We start from the raw sequence: 20690 nt of genomic DNA, 5'->3' as shown, positions 1-20690 counted from the left end.
TCTATTTTTTGGGAATCCATCGTATCATGAAAGACAAAACTAGGTAGCCCATGAACCACCTCCATGGTCGAATCTCGTCAGTTGAATCGTAACCAAATTATTCAAATGATTTAGGAACTAATAGGCTAAGTTCGCGGCCGTATTACTACTTTCGTTAACCATAAGCCATATTCAGAATGAATTAACCAACAGTTTCCATTGTCGCGACAATTTTGCCATTTTTCGATTAAGACGATCGAATTTGTTATCTCTCGATCAAGATGGTTGAGTTCGACCAAAACGACCGATTTTGCCATTTCTTGATCAAGATGGCCAAGTTCGACAAGGACGACTGATTTGGTCATTTTTCGATAAGATGGCCTAGTTCGACCAGGACGACCGATTTTGCCATTTTTTTTTTATCAAGATGGTCGAATTCGACCAAGACAGCCAAATTTACTGTCTCTCGACCAAGACAGTCGAGTTCGACCAAGTTGACCGACTTTGATGTTTTTCAATTAAGATAATCGAGTTCGACCAAGATAGTTGAAATTAATATTTTTTACGTGGTTGAGTAATCACATTTATTATGTTATATAACGAATTCACATTACATTTAACTTTTACTAATGGTGAAGCGATGCGAGGGGCAATGTTATACCCTATTTCCAATCGTTTTTGGAAAACCCAATTGGAAAGGACACATGTTATAACAATGGATATATATAGTATGCTAAAAATCTTCAAGGATGCTTAGAGTGCTTTTTATGGAATCATGACTGAAATGATGACAAAAGAGGAAGCAACGAATTCAAAAGCAAACCAAGCAACCAATATTTATTCAAGAGGTTGACCAAGCGGTCGAGTTAGCAAGGAGGCCTGAAGTGGTTACCATGACAAGTGGCAAGGAAGTCTTTAAGGGCATGTTTGGTTCGTGAAATAAAATGGTATTGAATTGTATTAAATGAGATTAACATCACTATTGCACAATGAGTGCATGTTTGGAAATACCATAGTATTTTAGCCCTCTAATCTCATGTTTGGGATAAAAATATTGCTACTACGGGAGACACTAGATTAAGCAAAATCCTGTTAGGTGGGCTATGGAATTGTAATCAACAAACCAAATTCACAACAGATGTCATTCACTTGTACACATATATAACTAGAATGTCACGTGTAAACAATATATATGGATGGATGACATGGATAAAAGCATGCATTAATGTGGGGCTCACATGTGTAGCGGATTTCAACATTCATGAAAATCTCGCATGAGACAAAATGCAATTCCATCCCACCTAATCCCAATCTTTCTCATTCTCCCTAAATGTTGGGTGAAATTTACACTAGACCAAATGCAATTCTATCCTACCTAATCCCATCTAATATATGTGTGAAGCATTCAGAAGATTATTAATGTTGAAATGGTTATAACAACTGTCAAAACGAGAGAAATATCCAAATTGCTGGGTTAAGGCTATAAATAACAAATGAAATCAGTAAAAGAAATCATCTCATATCAACCAAGCCAAACCAAACCAAATCAAACCAAATATATCTTTCAATTATCTTTTTAGTTATTTGTCATTTACGTTCTTTAGTATAACTCTTTTATTTTTAATAGTCAATTGTATTTCATAATGTAATCTTTTGTTTTTATTTGTTATTTACTTTCCTTAGTATAATGCATAACGAAGATTAAGTAGTTGTTAAACTTTAACTGTAATTCAAGTTCGTGTTCATACACGTGATTTACTTTAAATATCAAGTAGAGTTCTCCATTCAAAAATTTGCTTTGTAATTGTTTTTTGTAACCAATGAGAAAAATCCATTTCTTATTTTTTTTTTATATGTATTGGAAATTACTTTCGTAAAAAAAAAAAGTGTTACTTAATTTTAAAAAATGAACCTTATCCTCTTGTTATCACCTTAACATCTTACCTCTTTATTTTAAAACATTATGAAAGTGGCCGAAGAGGTGATCCATATTAGTTATATATTTGTTTATTGGGTGGTCGGGGTTATAGTTGTCTAATTTAGATTGAGCTGCAAATTCAAATTTGGCGCACTCATTTATTACATCATCGTGACCGAATCCGTAAATACATCCACACCAATGTTCAGTTCATTAATTGTACGGTATAAAAGTCAAAGGAGTCCTTTGTTTCGCCCACTCAAGCACCAAAGGTTCCCATGTTCAGGCCACAAGACATAAATAATGCAGCCCACCGACCGGAAAGCTCATGCATGTATCACACGAGTGCACCATAATGACACGTGTGCTTATGGATGATGGGTTACAGGCTGGATGCTCTGCACGTGTATTTGAAACATTCTCTTACAAATGATTTCCTGGGTCCGATTCATAGGACGTGTATTTCCTACAACCCTGTTATGTGAAGGGATTGGGCAATTCCTATCCCGAGCTCGGCATATAGGCATATGCTCTAAGGGTCACCATGATCTATGGGTTTCATCTACACCGTTCATTCATTTTGTGATATCATTTCAGTAAATAAACCAAAAAATAAGAAAGACTCGAGACTCAGGTGGACAACACAGTGGCAATAATGATGTCTATCATTGAAATCTTTTTAAGGCCGGCCGTGATGTTTATTTGTCATCCAACCTGTTCATAATGTCACATAGGTATCTTATGTGAAGGGAAGAATCAGGTTGATCAAAACTTTGGCTAAGGGAGAAATTTTTAATGATAGGCATTTAATTCCAACTATGTGGTCTACTTGAGGTTTAGATATCACAAAATGAATGAACGGTGTGGCTAGAATATATATACACCACCGTGCCCCCAGTTTATTTGGATACTGGGACAAGTAAGGGCAGTACCCAATCCCTGTCCGAAGCAGATTGGCTGGTGTACCAGCCACCAGACATATAGCTCGCATGTTGAACCCAAAAAGTTTTGTGAGTCCCATTAGGAGGTACTTGTTATATTCAAACCATTCGTTCATTTGGCAAGCTCATCGTAAGTCTTGATATAAAAAATAAGACAGATTTAAAGATAGAGTGGATACAAAAGATAAGATTGATCTAAAGATAAAGTGGACCACATTGTAAAAAGCATAGGGGGATTGAACGTCTACCATTGAAATCCTTTTGGGGGTTGTAGGAGTTTTGGATCAATGTGAAATTTATTTTTTCTTTTTATACAGGTATTTATGACCTTATGAATATATTGGATGAAAAATAAACATTACGATGGACCCTATGAAAATTTTAACAGTGAAATCATTATCCATTGTTATTCTTAACGTGGTCCATTTGAGTTTTAGATATAAATGATCTCAAAAAATTGATAGGCAATTGGATATAATAAATACATCATTGTGCGGGGCTCATATAACTTGATATCTTTTAAAACGTTCGTACAACTCGGAGCTGGTGCTAGAGCGTCGGTGCTCTGGTGTGTGGTACAAAAGCCAGTCCGCTTCCATCTCTGCCCCAGCAGTGAGGCTCTGTACCGAAAAGCTTCATGGGTCCCATGTCTTTTCATGGAGCCCCTGTAATGAAAAGCAATATTAGTCCTACTGCCATGCCTGGGAGAAATCCGTTCCTTTGATCAGTTTTGTCAACTCCTCTTAAGACCATACCCAAATGAGGCAGATCCTAAACTCAAGTGGGCCACACCACAGGAAACATGGGATAGAAATGCTCACCATTGAAACTTCCCTGATCCCACCGTGTTGCCATCCAACCCGTTCATAAGGTGATTCTTCATATGCTATCCAACCTGCTCTGAGGGCCCACTAGAGTCTTGATCTACTTGAATTTTGAGATTACGTGTTACCATGAGTTACTACAAGACAGACATCAAGGTGGACCACGTAGCTTTCGGTTATACGGTTCACCGTCACAGGGGTTGTAGGAAAGTTGCAGCCGCTTTAATAGCCACTGTCGGATCATGAATGGATCCGAACGTCTACTCATGCTATTCCACATATACATGGTACTCTCACGAGACGCTCACGGAATAGCAGGTCCAGATTGACATTGGACCTTCTGCTATTACTGATTCCAACCATCTATTTTGCAGGCCATGGATCGGATGGCTGTAATTGTCTAATCATAGTGACTCTTGATAGGCGAGGCAACCCGATGTGAGGTCCACGCGGTGGATGGTTTATACCTTATTGGCTAAAATCAATCTAGACCGTCGACTTTAGCTTACCGATTGGATGGTTAGCCGTCCATTTATTTTGTTCCAATGTGACCCACCGAGCCGATTGGCCTGATTGATAGTTCGGGCCATCTACATGTGGAGATCGCTTGATGGACGGCTAGAATCTCGCACACTTCCGCCACCTGGGCACTTGTGAGCACATTGATTATCGGGCCAGGGCCGGACATTTCTTTTGCCGGCCACACGGAGGCAGCGAAAGGCATCCCAAGTTCGGTGCTCATTTTGAATTTTCCCAACGGAAAAAGAGAAAGACCATAATAGCTCATTTCTGAGAATGCGTGGGGCCCACTTGTTATATTTATAAGGAATCCAAACCATTTATTTATCTATAATATTTATTTTATCCGTCCATACCAAGAATTATCGTGATCCAATACCCATATAGGCCTGAAGAAATGGAAGAATGTACAGTCATGCTTAAAGCCTATATATTCATAATAGTTCGGCCCACCTGATTTTGGAATGGCCCAATATATATATATTTTCAATCCTTGAGAGGATCACCTGATTAAGGGGTTGGATGGAATATAGAAATTCTATGGAACCCACATTCCATCTGGAAGTTTCTACGGTGGGCAGCTTTCTATCGAGTGTTCCCCAATGTTCCGGTTTTATAGTCTACATAACTAATGGATAAGGATAATTTAGGGTTATAGATTTATCATGGGGATTCGTATCTAATGGCCGGTTCGGATCGGATTCTCACATCATATTTGCCCCGCACGATACCGTAACTTCCATACGGTTCGAACGTACGCGATCATTGTCCGGATGAGTCACACATGTACACTGTCCTGATGCACCACGTGCTAACGGGGTCCATGGTTCGGCCATCCAGACCCTTAATCTTCTTTTCCGTACCACGGATGGATGGATTTCTCCTGACATCTCCTATATTTCCAACACTTTGATCAGTGGCCGGAAACGAACGGTTAACAAGAACATACAGCAACGATACAGAAAAAGGGCCGAAAACTTCACGAATGCCTTGAAATTTGCCATTTACCACTCATTCCCGTTGGTACCATAAGATCAATGGTCTGGATCATGAAACATGGCCCAGTTGTGCGAAATTTGCGTAGGATCAGGACTGAAAAATCCGTACTCAGACATGAGCTGGTAGTTTCTTGGCCCCATCGAAGCCACCGGACAGACAGGCCGCGGCGCAATCCAACGGCTCAGACGACGCATCCATAAGCCACACCGACGCCCACTGCGCACGTTAGCTTCCACCCGCCTTCTTCCCCTTTTCTTTTTGGTTTTTTGCGCCTGCCACCAAACTCCAAGAACCTTTTCCTGCCCCCTTCTCTCTCTCTCTCTCTCTCTCTCTCTGCCTTTCTCAGCAAATGCCATCCCTCCATCTCTTCTAAATCTCTCTCCCATAATGGACGATGATCTTCGCCCCTTGCCATCCACCCTCTTCCATCTTCAAATCCCAGCCGTAGATCTCAATCTCCCCTTATAAAACCCTCACGCTATCCATCTCTCTCTCCCTCCCTTCCGCTCTCTCCAATCCATCCGACAATGCTCAAGCAATTCCTCAGCAAACTCCCTCGTAAATCCACCAAACCTGATAATGCCGATCCCTCATCCGGACCGTCGATCCAACGATCCAACAGCTCATCTAACGCTGTCCCCGCGGTGGGCCCCCGATCGTCCTCCTCCAACTCCTCATCCGCAGCAGCTTCCGTCAAGCGCATGTCGTCCGCTGTCTTCCCCTCCAGCGTCGTGGCCGGCATCGAGCCGCTCCTCTCCTTCAAAGACGTGCCGATTTCCGAGAAGCAGAGCCTCTTCATCAGCAAATCCAACCTCTGCTGCGTCGTTTTCGACTTCACAGATCCCACCAAGAACCCAGCAGAGAAGGATCTCAAGCGCCAGGCCCTGATCGACCTCGTCGACTTCGTCGCCTCTCCCTCGGCTCGCTTCACCGAGCCCGTCATCGCCGCCATCTGCAAGGTTTCAGCCACTAACCTCTTCCGAGTCTTCCCCCCGAACTACCGGTCCGGCAGTGGGCCCGGAGCCGAGACCGAGGAGGATGAGCCCGTCTTCGACCCCGCGTGGCCGCATCTCCAGATTGTGTACGATCTGCTCCTGAGGTTCGTTGCATCCCCTTCGCTCGATGCCAAGGTCGCGAAGAAGCACATCGACCACGGATTCATTTCGAGGCTTCTTGATCTCTTCGATTCAGAGGATCCGAGGGAGCGGGACTGCCTCAAGACGATCCTCCACCGGATCTACGGCAAGTTCATGGTGCACCGCCCGTTCATAAGGAAATCCGTTAGCAACATCTTCTACAGATTCGTCTTCGAGACGGAACGGCACAACGGGATTGCGGAGCTGTTGGAGATCTTCGGCAGTGTGATCAGTGGGTTTGCGCTGCCGTTGAAGGAGGAGCACAAGATGTTCCTTTGGCGGGCGTTGATTCCGCTGCACAAGACTAGGTCTGTCGGTTTGTATGTGCAGCAGCTGACGTTCTGTGTGACACAGTTCATAGAGAAGGAGCCGAAGCTGGCCGGGACGGTCATACGGGGGCTGTTGAAGTATTGGCCCTTGACGAATAGTGGGAAGGAGGCGATGTTCTTGGGCGAGCTGGAAGAGGTTTTGGAAGCAACGAATGTGGCGGAGTTTCAGAAATGTATGGTACCATTGTTCCGGCGGATTGCATGCTGTCTTAACAGCTCCCATTTTCAGGTGAATTCGTTTTCTTTTTTGGGGTTTTCTTGGTTTTCTGTTAATTTTCTTGCATTTATAATTATATCATTTGAGCGTTTCCTGTGATCTGCAAGATATCTTCTTCATCATCATCATCATCATAGCCTTATTCCAACTAATTGGGGACGGCTACATGAATCCTTTTCCACCATTCCATTCTATGAAGGGCCATAACTTCAGTTAGACCATAGTTGGTCAAGTCTTTTTCTTACTACCTCCATCACATCCTTTTGGGCCTATCCCTTGCCCTTTAGAGCATTCAACTTGTACCAACTCACTCCTAGCCGGCAGAGTTCTTGATCTTCATTGCAAATGACCAAACCATCCATGTCTACTTTCCGTCATCTTATTACCTATTGGTGCCACTCCGAAATCCCCTCGGATGTATTCATATCTAATTCTATCCTTCGTTGTCTTGCCACTCATCCATATCTACATCTTCATATCAGCTACACTTATCATATGAACATGTTGTTCCTTAACTGCCCAATATTCTGTCACATAAAGCATCATTGGTTTTATAGCCATCCTTTAAGTGGTACATGATGATCACATAAAACTTCAGAGTTACATCTCCATTTTTTCCACCCCACTTGAATTCCATGGGCAACATCCTTCTGCTGCTTTGCAAGATTGTATCTTTTTTTTTCTAGCCTATTTTACTGTTCTTGGACATGGTGGTATGTGATTTCCATTGTAAGGCTACAAAGGAAAGAGGTAAGGAATGAATTGATTGAAAACAATCTAAAATTGCATTTTTGTTAATGGACATTGTGGAAATGAAATAAGAGTACTTGTTCTTTTTTTTTTTTTTAAATTCTAAAGAGTAAGAGTACCCTGTTATATAGCTTGCGTGTAAGTTTTATGATTGCTTCATTTGCTTTTGGTTTCCAAACATACCAATAAATGTCCACTAAAGAGGATTCTTGATGTAATATGCATGGAAAATTTTGTTTCAGCTCCCACAAGTGCGTTTAGGAATCATTTACTACCCTTTCATAGATCTTGGGTGATTCTCAGTTGCCACAAGAAGAAAACTGCTTCGTTTGCTCTTGGTTTCTAAATAGGTAAACATACCAGTAAATGTCCTCTAAAGGGGATTTTTGACGCAATCTACAAGGAAAATGTCGTCAGTTCTGAAATTTGTACAGGAATCATTTGCTCTCCTTGGCGTAGATTTTGGGTGGTTCTTAGCTGTTACAAGGAGAGAATGCTAGATTCAGAATTTTCCAATCCAAAATCGTTCTTTACATTTTCATTTTTTGATCTTTGATGTTTCACTTTGCTCAGGATTGCACCTTTGTATTATTGCAATCCTTTCAATTTAGACATTTCAATTTATGCTTCAATCTCCCATTTGTTTGAGATGCAAAGAGGTGCAAATGGAGAAGCATGGTGTTGATAGATTATAGAGAACATAGAAAGAATGCCACAAAAGCGTAAAGTTCCCCCGACGATCCCTCAGCTCGACCAACCCATCATGACCACACTTGGGTTTAAGATTGGAATATGGAGCTAAGGTTATGCCCAGTGCTGCATAAATCATGTGTGTATCTATACTTATTATACTTATTGCTTGTTATTTTGTTTTGGGTTTTGGGTGGTTGGGCTGGGCCCAACCCATTGATAAGCTATATTGGAGGCTCAGGTTTGGTAGGGTTCAACCCAAGCCCGAGCCACATTTTCAGCGCTTATTTTCCATTAATTTGTTTTGGGTTTTGGGTGGTTGGGCCATCCAGCCCAACCCATTGGTAAGCTATATTAGGGGTTTAGGTTTGGCAGGGTTCAACCCAAGCCTGAGCCACATTTTCAGCACTTATTGTCCATTAATTTGTTTCAGGTTTTGAGTTGGGTCACCCGGCCCAACCCATCAATAAACTATATGGGTGGGTTGGGTTAGGTAGGTTTTTACTAGAACCCGGTCCTTATACTTGAACAAGCCACATTTTCTAACCTGAGCCCGACCCACTACCCATTTAGCTTGGCCCAAACCCACCTTAGAAGTGGGTTGGGCTTATTGACCTGTAGGCCGACCAGACCCATTACCAACCTTAGGCTCAAATAATTCTAGCTTTGTAATGGGTGACACTTGAATTGGATGGGAGATCTCAAATGTGGAAGGAAATTGTAGATTAGAGTTGGAAATCCAAGCAATGTTGGTGATGGGGCTTATCTCTCCTCCAATTGAACAATAGGTGCCGAAGCTTATGAAGAATTGAAAAGGTGACACTGTTGTTCCACACCATCATTGGTGAAGATCCGAGTATGATATGCACTTCTTTGGGAATGAAAAAAAAAAAAAATCAATCTAATTTCATTTGGTATTTCGGCCTAAATTACTCGTCGATGCTCAATATTTTCTCTTCTCTTCTCTCTCTCTCTCTCTCTCTCTCTCTCTCTCTCTCTCTGTTTTGATGATTGAATCCACTTCCAATAATGGGTGGGAATGTTTTCCCTTCTTTAGGCCAAGCTTGAACCAATTAGCTGTCCATTGGCTGGGCTTGGGTCAGTTATGCATGGTCTGATCAATTTTCAGGCCAGGCTTGCACTTAGTATATTTTACCTGACATCATATGCATGTCTTATATCCTACAAATATGCCATTCCAATCATCTATTAGGCAACCCATGCATCTTGAATGTAGACTGTTGATTTTGTACCTTTAGGTGTCTACTTTGTGCATGTGTGGCCCACTTGATCAATGGATAGATTAGGTACATTTAAGGGGGTAATAGCAATTTTATCAATTTTCAGGGTGGCGGGTCAGGCCTGGGCCCAATCAAAATCTTTTTGGGCTCAGGTATGTTTTGCTAGGCCCATGCGGGCTTTTGGCCTTGGACCTTATGTCTTGGGCTGGTCCTGGGCCTAGTGTGTTCTGGCCTAGCACATACCTAGCCCATTGCCATCCCAAACCTCTAATGGTCTCATACTTGTTAATTCTTGAACTGTTGCTTTTATCTTGTGGATCATCTCCACTCCAATCCAAAAATAGGTGCGCTTGCATGCTGGTGGTGCATTCGTGAGGGAACGAAACTTATGAGGATTGTCTTATGATGGGGTAGTACTATGCTTTTTGGAATCTTTTGTAGGTGTTCTATATCTTATTGAAGCTAGAGGTGGTCTTAGAAGGGCACAACCTAAGAGGATGTTAATCAATTGCTATGTAACTGACACAAGTGGCTTAAATGATCCAAGCTTTACAAAAGGAGTTGATCAACTTTTGTAGCAGGTGAGAGGACTAATTGGATGGGATATCTCAAATGTTGAAGGAAACTGTAGATTGGAATTCCATTGTTGATGGGAATGGTTTCCCCTCCAATCCAACAATAGGCACCCAGCTTGTGAAGAATAGACAATTGCACCCTTCGATTGTTGGAGGGATGAGGAACCTCTTATTTAGTCAAGATTTTGGAGTTCCATGCCTTGGTTCAAGTTCATGTTGACAACTTGGATTGGCCGCAAGGTCGAGAAGGTCTTTGAACACATTGGTTTTTATTTATTTATTTTTATTTTTATAAATTATCATAAGAAGGTAAGATGGAAGTTTCTTGTCCTTAAGAAAAAAGTAAGATGGAAGTTTCTCAACATGCTCTAGCCTGTTGTTATGGGCCTGTTTGGATTGCCAGATTGTGTTGTATATTGGTGTATATGGGTAATGATGCCGCTTTACATGAGTTGTCGGCTTAAATGGCTTTAATCTGGCCGTACGTGGTAAACAGCAGGAGTGGTCTACTTTGCCTTGGTATATTGCAACTGTCTAGCATACAACCTTTGGATAATGACCTCCATGACCACTGTAACTGTGTGAAAAAAAAGGGACTACCACTCCACCTCTATTCCATACAGTGTGTGCAAGATACGTATGTGACGTGAGTATGTAAACGGAGAACCTTATAGTGTATATGGATTCCAATCTGTAGACATGTATACAGTTTCAACCTACAAAACCCCGAACGTCCGAGTATGCATCCCAAATGATTACATGCACCCAGCTGCAATGTTGGGATCTTTCTCCATGCAAAACCTAAAAGGCCGAGAGAGACCACCAATAAGAGTTGTTTCTATAACATTAGATACTGAGTAGAGGATGGAAGGGGAAGGAAAACCTTAGTAGTAACAGTGGAGATAACCCTTTACAGGGTGAAAGCCCTCTCTCAGTAACAAACACACTTGTGCATCAAGAGACAACCAAGAAGAGTTGTTTCTATAACATTACATACTGAGTAGAGGATGGAAGGGGAAGAGAAACCTTAGTTGTACAATAACGACAGAGATATCCGTTTATTCGGTGAAAGCCCTCTCTCGGTAATAAGCACACTTGTGCATCAAGAGGAAGTGCATATACCTTAATTTATTTTTTTTATTACATGCTCTCACACCCCACACATGCCCACACACTCACACCACAGTGTGATTTCATCACAATGAGTACTCAAACCCATGACCTTGTGTTGAAACTCTTGTGAGTCTACCACTGAGGGATGAGTAAGGACCCATCGTGGTGAAATCCTACTATGGTGTGAGTGCGTGGGTGTGTGTGGGGTGTGAGTGCGTGTGTTAAAAAAAATGGCGGGCATGCACTATAGGAGAAGAGCCATGGTTGCCTTGAGAGCAAACTTGTGCATCATATGTACCTTTTTTAATTATTTTTTTAAGATATGCTCACACCCAACGCACGCCCACGCACTCACACCACAGTGGGATTTCACCACAATGGGTACTCAAACGCATGACCTCATGGTGAAACTCATGTGAGTCTACCAATGAGGCATGAGTAAGAGCCCATTGTGGTGAAATCCTACTGTGGTGTGAGTGCGTGGGTGTGTGTAAAAAAAATTAATGGCGGGCATGCACTATAGGAGAAGAGCCATGGCTTCCTTGAGATGGGAACTCTCTAAGCACTTTGTAGCAAAAAAGGGATCATCTCTGGGTATATGAAATGATTTTTAAAACATCAAGGATGTGGGTGCACAAGTACATTGTTTGCTTGCATCTACCATACCCATTAAATGGTCACTTCGTAATCCAAGCGCTACAGGACTTGAATCCGACTTGGATTCGGGAGATTTTCCCTCATTTACAGCGATAGCCCTGCACAAATTTTGAGGGCTGCTGTACAGCGTGCAATGACTTCTATCCAATCGTTCGTCTTTGGCCATAATTACTCTATTTACACCACATTATAACACAATCCTGGAATCCAAACATGCCCTATGAGTGCGGGTCATCTTTGTCAAGGCAAGGATAAAGATATTTTGTGGGAGAAGATGAAAGATAATATGCTCAAGAAGGTTTTCATTATGAATTATGAGAAGCATTTGTACGAAAGATGTCAAAACTGTTAGACAGCATGATAAACTGGTAAGTGAATACACCATGGAATTCTATAGTGTACAACGCATGAAGCAAATTACCAATACATTCAGGTGCAGAGCAAGGAAGCATCTTGTCATGGGCATAGAGGTTTATCCAGGGACATGGCCATTTTTGGCTCTGCGCGTACATGTGAGCAGCTTTTGTACATAGTAGAAGAGTTTAGGGACTTCTAGAATAGGCTAGAGTCTTGTAGAGAGGTGTAGAAAATTATAGACATGTCCACTCTGTGGGCCAAGCTCAGTGGGTAGTGAGTCGGGCTCAGGTTGAACCCTAGCCCACCTGATCTGTGCTTATAGCTTGTCAATGGGCTGGGCCAAATTTTCTGACGACAGATACACATGGTGTATGTATGTTTGTATGCATCCAATAATTGAGCTGAGCTGAGCTGGGCATACCTTTACCCCTATATTCCATTCTTAAACTTGTGTAGTCGGGCTTAGGTTGAATCCTACCCAACCCGACCTGCACATATAGCTTATGAATGGGCTGGGCCAAATTTTCTGACATGGCCTGGCCTGGCCTGAACCTAAGACATTAATAAATGAAAATATAGATACATACACGTGATGTATGTATGTTTGTATCTGTCCAATAATCGGGCTAGGTTGGGCATACTTTTACCCCCATATTCCATGCTTAAATTTGTGTATGGTCATGCCAGGTTGGATCAGGTTGGTTGGGCCATAGGGTAATGGGTTGGGTTTGGATCAGAATTCTTTGGCCTATCACACAAGCCCCCACCCCACGATCCAAGGCCTGATCCCGACATGGGTTTAGCATAGCAAGCCTGAGCCTGAGCCTGAGCCTGAGCCCAAAAGAAATTCAACCTGGCCCAAAAACTGATAAAATCCATATTTCCCACACGAATGTTCCTAATCTATTTGTTGTGGATGGCACTTGCATAAAGAAATAAACATTTTAGAAGAATAAAACCAACCCAATGGTCTACATTGAAGCTGGATGGGTTGCCTAATCGAGGATTGAGAGGGCCTATTTGGTGTCTAACACTTGGTGCAACTGGGAGATAGGCTGACTTGAGTAACGGGGGCATTGCATGGTGTCGCATGGTCAAGTCCAAAGGGGTTAGCATGTATGTAACAGTTTGTTCAAAACGTTTGCAAGTATAAACAGCTACAAAGTGGGAGTTGAAGCATGGGTCTAAAGCATGATTGGAAGCTAGAATGACAGCTGGTTGAAAGGATCATTTAAATAAGATGTTAGGGCTTGTCTTTACGAGTTTTGACAACCAAAATGATCTCTTGTTTTCTTGGCGGTTGAATCATTAAAATTGTAGTCAACCTAGAATGAGTTTTTCAAACAGAAAACTTTGACTGTGAAGATCCTTCTCTCCAAGCATACATATGGAATACCACAGAAGAGTAGAGCATTCTACTGACGTAATAAGAAGACCTCTTTCAAAGGTGCTAAATGACAGCTGGTTGAAAGGATCATTTAAATAAGATGTTAGGGCTTGTCTTTACGAGTTTTGACAACCAAAATGATCTCTTGTTTTCTTGGCGGTTGAATCATTAAAATTGTATTCAACCTAGAATGAGTTTTTCAAACAGAAAACTTTGACTGTGAAGATCCTTCTCTCCAAGCATACATATGGAATACCACAGAAGAGTAGAGCATTCTCCTGACGTAATAAGAAGACCTCTTTCAAAGGTGCTAAGTTTTGAATTTGGGACAAGTTCTTATGAATTTTAGGAAAATCTTTCAGCCCAGAGTTCAAAACCACGGTAGACAACTCTCCACCTGATGATGTGTGATAACTCAAGAATTGCGACTGATTTGTGCTTCAAGTTTTGGTCATATAAAAGGGTCTTTGGAAGTGCATATCTAAGGTTTTGCACAATTCTCATGATGGTACCCTATTTCCGTCACTCGAGATTATGACCATGTTTTCAAGTCCAAACAACGTTCTCCCATACAAGTTCATTTGAAGCTTATCGAATGTCCTTTTGTTTCATTTGAAGCTTATCGAACTTCCTTTTATTTCATTTGAAGCTTATCCAGACATCCTTCACACATAACTTAAAAAAAAAACATCCTTTTTTGCATAAGCTCGAGATCATGTATGTGGGCAAGAATTGAGTAATGACATCTGTTCCATTAGGACAAGACTGTGATGAGTAGGGGGCACTGTACTTTATAACTTTTAGTTCTTTTGTTCTTTATAGAAATTGCATTTAGAAAGTTTTGTTGGTAAAAGCTCTGAAAGTTTGTTTGGGTTTTTTGGTTCGTGCTCTAGTAGGATTAAAATCTAGGTTTAGCAGGTGTTCAATTTCATGTTTAACAAATTTCAGATTTAGAAGATGGTTAGATATTTTCATTTCAAAAAATAAGTGAGAGAGGGAGGATGGTAAAGTTTGAATCCAAGGAATGGACTAATGATTTTTATTTTTATTTAGTTTTAATGGTCTAATGATGGGAAGGAATATGGAACAAACCCAGCTTTATCAAAGTGGAGTATACTTCTGAAGTGTTTTTCAATTATGGAATAGTACTTCTTTTGCTGGAATTTTCTCTCTACTCTTTAACAGTTTATTGAAGCTGCGAATTTCCAAGAAGTGCTGTCAGTTTCCAAGTATTCTTTCTTCCTTGTATGTTCATGAGTCTTGTTGGGTTCACATACACAAAAAGAAAAAGAAAAAAAGAAGAAGAAGATTTCCAAGTATTCTTTCTTCCATTTGACCGTCATCTGTTCACGAGTCTTGATAGGGCAGACGACTGTTAGTTTTGCTCTACTTAAAAAATGGTAGTGACTCATCAACCTTACACATGGCACTGATATAGTGCTATCTAGACCATTGGAACTGTGAGTGCCATTGTGGATGGAGCGTACATCTAGAATCACATTGATTAAGTAATCATAACCTTCCAATTAATGGGAAAAATCAGATAGTTAATTATATCTTCTCAGTGCAATTTTTAGGTTATGCTCCATCCACAGTTGGTTCAGTGATTTGGACAGGATTGCTGTACAACTATGCCTTGTGTACGGTTGAAGAGTCTCCACCAGTTTGTAAGTTGTGGAAAATTAACCTAAGTTTAAGTACCTAACTACATATCTCAGGTCCTGTTGTGATTATTATGGACATTTAGTGAATCCATCTGTTTCTGATAGGTCCAAGGTGTGCCACAAGAGCCATCTCTCTCTCTCTCTCTCTCTCTCTCTCTCTCTCTAAAGAAATACAATGCGGGTCATTTTTCCCGTTATATGGCCATTATGACAGCGTAACGGTGGCACCATTACATGACGGCTGATACATCCCTGTAACAACCATTACGGCACACCATGATTAATTCTTTTATTGATATAAAATGACTGGTAACTAAACCTTTTAATGGGTATATGCCCAGTCAATAACAAGATGGTTAAGATTCCTTCAAAAATCAAGATGGTTAGGGAGAAATGATCGAGCAAGGATATCAACATAGCTAGAGGGGTCAAGGAGAATGATGCAGCAGAATCTGGAAACTGAATTCTGTAATTATCTTTTCAGAAATGGAGCTTCAAATTCTTCAGGCATCCATTTGTTGAAATGAAATCAGTACAGATTGGGTAAGTAGGTGGAGTCATCACACCTATTCCATGGCATCACACCGCAACTCTACTGGAATTGCCAAAAGAGACATTCTTTATGGAAAAATTTGAGAAGCATTTCTTTATTACTTCATCATAATACGAATTTACATGAAAGATGAGAGATAGACCTTGTACAAGAATATCTTTCTAGATCTGGACTCTTTCTAGGAGTCTGTGTGCGTGCGTGCGCGCACGTGTGCATGCATTCGTGTGTGTGTGTGTGTGTGTGTGTGTGTGTGTGTGTGTGACATTCTTTCTGGAAGTATATAACAACTCTTGAAATGTAAATTTGAAAACAGAAGCTAACTATATGTCAGAGACTCCTAGTCTCGAAAATTCTTCCATACATAAACTGTATGGGCTGTAATGTTGTCTATATCCTTCCATAAAAGCATCTGGTTGATATCTGGTCACTACAAGGAAACCCTGGCAGATCTTGTGGACCGCATTGTCCATTGAATCACAAAATGGGCTAGCCCATCATGTGTTTGATCAATTGGGGCCATTTGATCGGATACATGGATCCCACAATCCAATTGGACCACTGAACTTGGTCTAAATGAATCATCTAGACCTTGATCTGATCCAAATCCTTATCTAAGACTTATTTCAACCCAGATCTGCAATTTGGACAGTCGAATAGTCCATATTTTAATTTGGACATTGGGTTTGTTCATTATTTGATCAAACTGTTGGGTGGGCCTCATTTGCGCCAGACATCTTTTGATGGTTGAAACTTCAATTGGCCAGCTTGAGTGACCTTGATTCATCTCTGGTATGGTTCTAGAAACATCAATTCCTCCTGGCTTCGAAGCGGATTTGCCTCGAGTTAAAGCCTATAGCAATCCATTATTGGGATTAGAGGTATGTTATGGGGCTGCATTCAAGGCTGGAAGTTTGGGACAAATCCAAATTGTGATTCGTAGCGACATGATTATCATTCCTGTGCGCTTATAAACTATCAATTGCAGCCACAGGTTTACGTTTATGGGGTAACATGTTAACCACCCTTGTGAAGACATAAGCGGTCAAATTGCCTACAGAAATATCAGAGGGCAACACGTTTACACGTTAACCATCCTTGCAATGATGTAAGTGGTCAAACTGGAGTAATATCTGAGGGCAACACGTTGATCATCCTCAGCAGGATATAGTAGATCAACCATGATCATTACATTCATTGCACAAATATATGGTATATGAGTGGTGAAATTGGTGGTGTTGTGAACAGTTTGCATGTTTTATCTTAACTATAGATGTACAGTCGGGTCATGAGCATGATAGCATGTTTTAGGTGTATAAAGGCTATGGTTGAGGTACTAAGGACTGTTCAAAGATTGAAAACAGATTGTGAGGGACTCGTAAGTCATGAGCATGATAGCATGTTTTAGGTGTATAAAGGCTATGGTTGAGGTACTAAGGACTGTTCAAAGATTGAAAACAGATTGTGAGGGACTCGTAAGTCATGAGCATGATAGCATGTTTTAGGTGTATAAAGGCTATGGTTGAGGTACTAAGGACTGTTCCAAGCTTATTTGCCACTGTAGGGCCGAGTATTTGCCTAGTGGACACAACCTGAGCTGGTCTGCACTTGGACTTGGGTCCTTAGCTCATTACATGGGCCTCTGCATGATTTAGCACAAGCTGGCCTACCTTTGTCAATTATAATAGAATTTCCCTATTGTTTGCTGCAATGATACACTCTACCAACCTTCATCATTCCCTTTCAGGATAGGACACTCAGAAAAATGGAAGATGCTTAATTTATGTGTTTAAGATGAAGGAATCCTTAGGGAACAGTGCCTTTATGTCGAGCCTCATTTTGGAGAGAGCACATGTTAGAGTTGCTTCTATTGGGTGGCGCATACCTAGATCTCACTCATTCAATTGTCCATTACAATAATACTCCATATCAACCTTAATCATTCGTTTGTTTGCCTGATATAACTCCCAAGAAAATATGAAGATGTTATTATGTATGTATTGCTTTATGAAGGTATCTCCTTGAATTGGTGTCTTTAATCCAAATAGGACCTAGGAGATAGAGCTCATTGAGTGCCATACTGGCAGTTCATAGTAAACAAAGGGGAATGTTTGCCTTTTAACCCACTGTTGAACCAATTATCTCCGCCATATGTTTGCAGGAGTTATCAGTGTAAAAAATATAGGTGGATCAAGTCGGATGGTGCTCAATGTCACAACCACGAGGTTGCAGGAAAGATTCTTGCCTATTGGAGGGAAGCAATGAAAGAACTCTTCATTATGAGTTCTGTGGGGTATGTATGCCCATCTGTGACATTCATCTGGTGGCCAACCACGGGTTTTCCATGGACTGACAATTGGGCCAGTTCAGATTTTAGGCAGGCCACATTTGCATGTTGAACATGGATTATTGTCCATTCTTTTTAAGCATCCTTTTGACCAGACATGTGTTGCCCACCTAATGAACAGATTGGCCTTGTTTTATTGCTATGAAGGGCATTGACTACTTGATTAGCACACCGGATTATGCACATGGGTGGCATTGATAAGTGTGGGGATGGTAGGAATGGCCCAGCCTGTGGTAGCACATGGGCTTAGTGCATAAGTGCTAATAGATTATAGGGTTATGTTGTACATCCATTCAAGTAAAGAGTTCAGTTGTCCATTCTTGTAGCTAACTTATAGAGACATCTCGATGAATGTTGGAGGATCTCAGACCATTATATGGATGTTGTGTGGCACCATCTAGTCTGCCCACCGCGTTTATCTTAAACTTAGTGTGTTGTGTACTGGGGATGCTTTCATTTTGATTTCTTGGTAGTATGCTTGTGATGGACACCTTGCAATTCTCACCTTTCATCACCCTGTACATCCCTCATTGATTAGTAGCTCACTTCTAATTTAGCTCATCCTGCAAGCAAACTTTTTGAAGGCATTGGCTTAAAACGAAGTAATCCACCAGCAGCTCTAATAAGTACTTATGTAGCCTACCAAATCATAAAGACATCTGAGTTGTCCATGGCCTGCCTTTTTGAATTACATCAGAACACTTCTTCAGCTTGCATTCATGTGTGACTTCACCAAAATTGTTAGCTGTTGACATACTAACTCCCTACACAACACATCCATGAAGACTGGAGAGTTTCTTAGGGCCCGTTTGGCCGGGTGGATTGGAAGGGATTGAATGGTATTAGGGTGGATGGCATGGATTTCTAGGTAATTATGGTGTTGTCGGTGGATTGTCTGGAGATCCATGGGATTGATATATCCCTGGATTGCTATAGCCAGTCTGTTTGGCGTGCCCGGCCAATCCCAGTATTAAACCTTCTCATCCCTTCTAATCCCTCAAACCAAACACGTCGCAGGCAAATTTGAAGGATTAGGGTGGATTGGATGGGATTTAAATGTAATGATGGTGTTGTCAGCGGATTGTCTTGAGATACATGGGATTGGGATCAGATCACTGACTCTGTTTGGCACGCCAGGCCAATCCCGGGATTTGACTTTCAATCCCTTCCAATACCATCCAATCCCTTCCAATCCGACCGGCCAAACGGGCCCTTAGAGTGTCAAAGCAGGTGTATATCATGGGGTGATTTATGACCTATTGACACCCAGATACTTCAAACTGCGGAAAACACATCCATGGGGCCAGTACTTCAATTTTTGTGTAAAAGCCATGCATGATGTATACAAACCCATCATCTACAAAGGACTGCCAGATACGCATGCTGTGTTCTTTCTGTGCTGTTGACCATCTTAGAAACATTATTTACCAAGTGCAATTTGATGCTCGTATGTATCATATTTGGTGGTTGTAATCATTCATAATTTCCAATCTCAGGGACAATTATAAGCAGTTTGATTTTGATTGACCGGTGGTCACATGCAGAGTCCCCATGCCATCCTAGCTGATGGTGGGGCAGCATGGAGAAACTGTCCAATCAAGACATTCACATGGTTACTGGAAACCCCAAATAATGCTATCCTTTTTGTTAAAATGGGGCTCTCATTTTTATTTCTTATTTTTAAAAGCCGGTGGCTGATGGATGGTGATAACCCCCATTTCAGGTCGCCGAGAGGACCCTCTTCTTGTGGAACAATGACCACATTGTGAGCCTGATTGCACAGAACCGGCAAGTGATACTCCCCCTAATCTTCCCAGCTCTGGAGAGGAACACCCGGACCCACTGGAACCAGGCTGTCCTCAACCTGACGCTGAACGTGCGGAAGATGTTCTCAGAGATGGATGAGGAGCTCTTCCAGGAGTGCCAGAACCGTTTTGAGGAGGAAGAGGCGAAGCGGAGGGCGACGGAGGAGAAGCGCAGGCTGACATGGGAACGCCTGGAGTCTGTCGCTGGTTTCAGGCCAGTGACTGGGAACATGGCCGTCCTGGTAAAATCTCCGGCAGCCCCTCCACTCATTGCAGCTAGTCTAAATTAGGTGCACCCCCCCTTTTTATTGTTATTTTTTACGTATCCCTCTGCTAATCAAATCCCTTATTTTTGAGCACCTGATAGTATGTATTTTAGAAGAAAAGGGTCATGGGATGTCAATGTAAGCTTCTTCTTCTTCTTTCTTTCCCCCCCTCAATTTCATGTTTTAAAAAAGTTTGGAGGGGTTGCCACTGCCTTGAATGTAGGTACAAGAAAGTGCCCTGCAATCTCTAGTAGAGCGCTTCTTCTCTCAAGACCTGAGCAGTTTGGAAGGCACTTCCTACTCTCTCTCTCTCTCATTATTGTTCCATCTTCATCAAGGTTTTAAATTGGTGTATCAGGTAGTATTATCATTCACCGCTGGGCCCCATGTTTGATCCACGGACCTGATTGAGTCATCATCTGCCAC

At 41.6% G+C, this 20690-nt stretch overlaps 1 protein-coding gene across 1 annotated transcript; it reads left to right on the top strand.

Moving 5' to 3' along the window:
- The first annotated feature begins 5456 nt into the window (after positions 1–5456).
- On the top strand, positions 5457–20535 carry LOC131223325 (serine/threonine protein phosphatase 2A 57 kDa regulatory subunit B' kappa isoform). Its single transcript, XM_058218685.1, has 2 exons — positions 5457–6874; positions 19917–20535. The coding sequence occupies exons 1-2, from the start codon at positions 5708–5710 to the stop codon at positions 20286–20288; spliced, it is 1539 nt and encodes a 512-aa protein (XP_058074668.1). The 5' UTR covers positions 5457–5707; the 3' UTR covers positions 20289–20535.
- Positions 20536–20690: the final 155 nt, after the last annotated feature.

The sequence above is a fragment of the Magnolia sinica genome, chromosome 13 (assembly GCF_029962835.1).
Source record: "Magnolia sinica isolate HGM2019 chromosome 13, MsV1, whole genome shotgun sequence".
NCBI lineage: Eukaryota > Viridiplantae > Streptophyta > Magnoliopsida > Magnoliales > Magnoliaceae > Magnolia > Magnolia sinica.
This window is presented reverse-complemented; position numbering and strand designations above follow the sequence as displayed.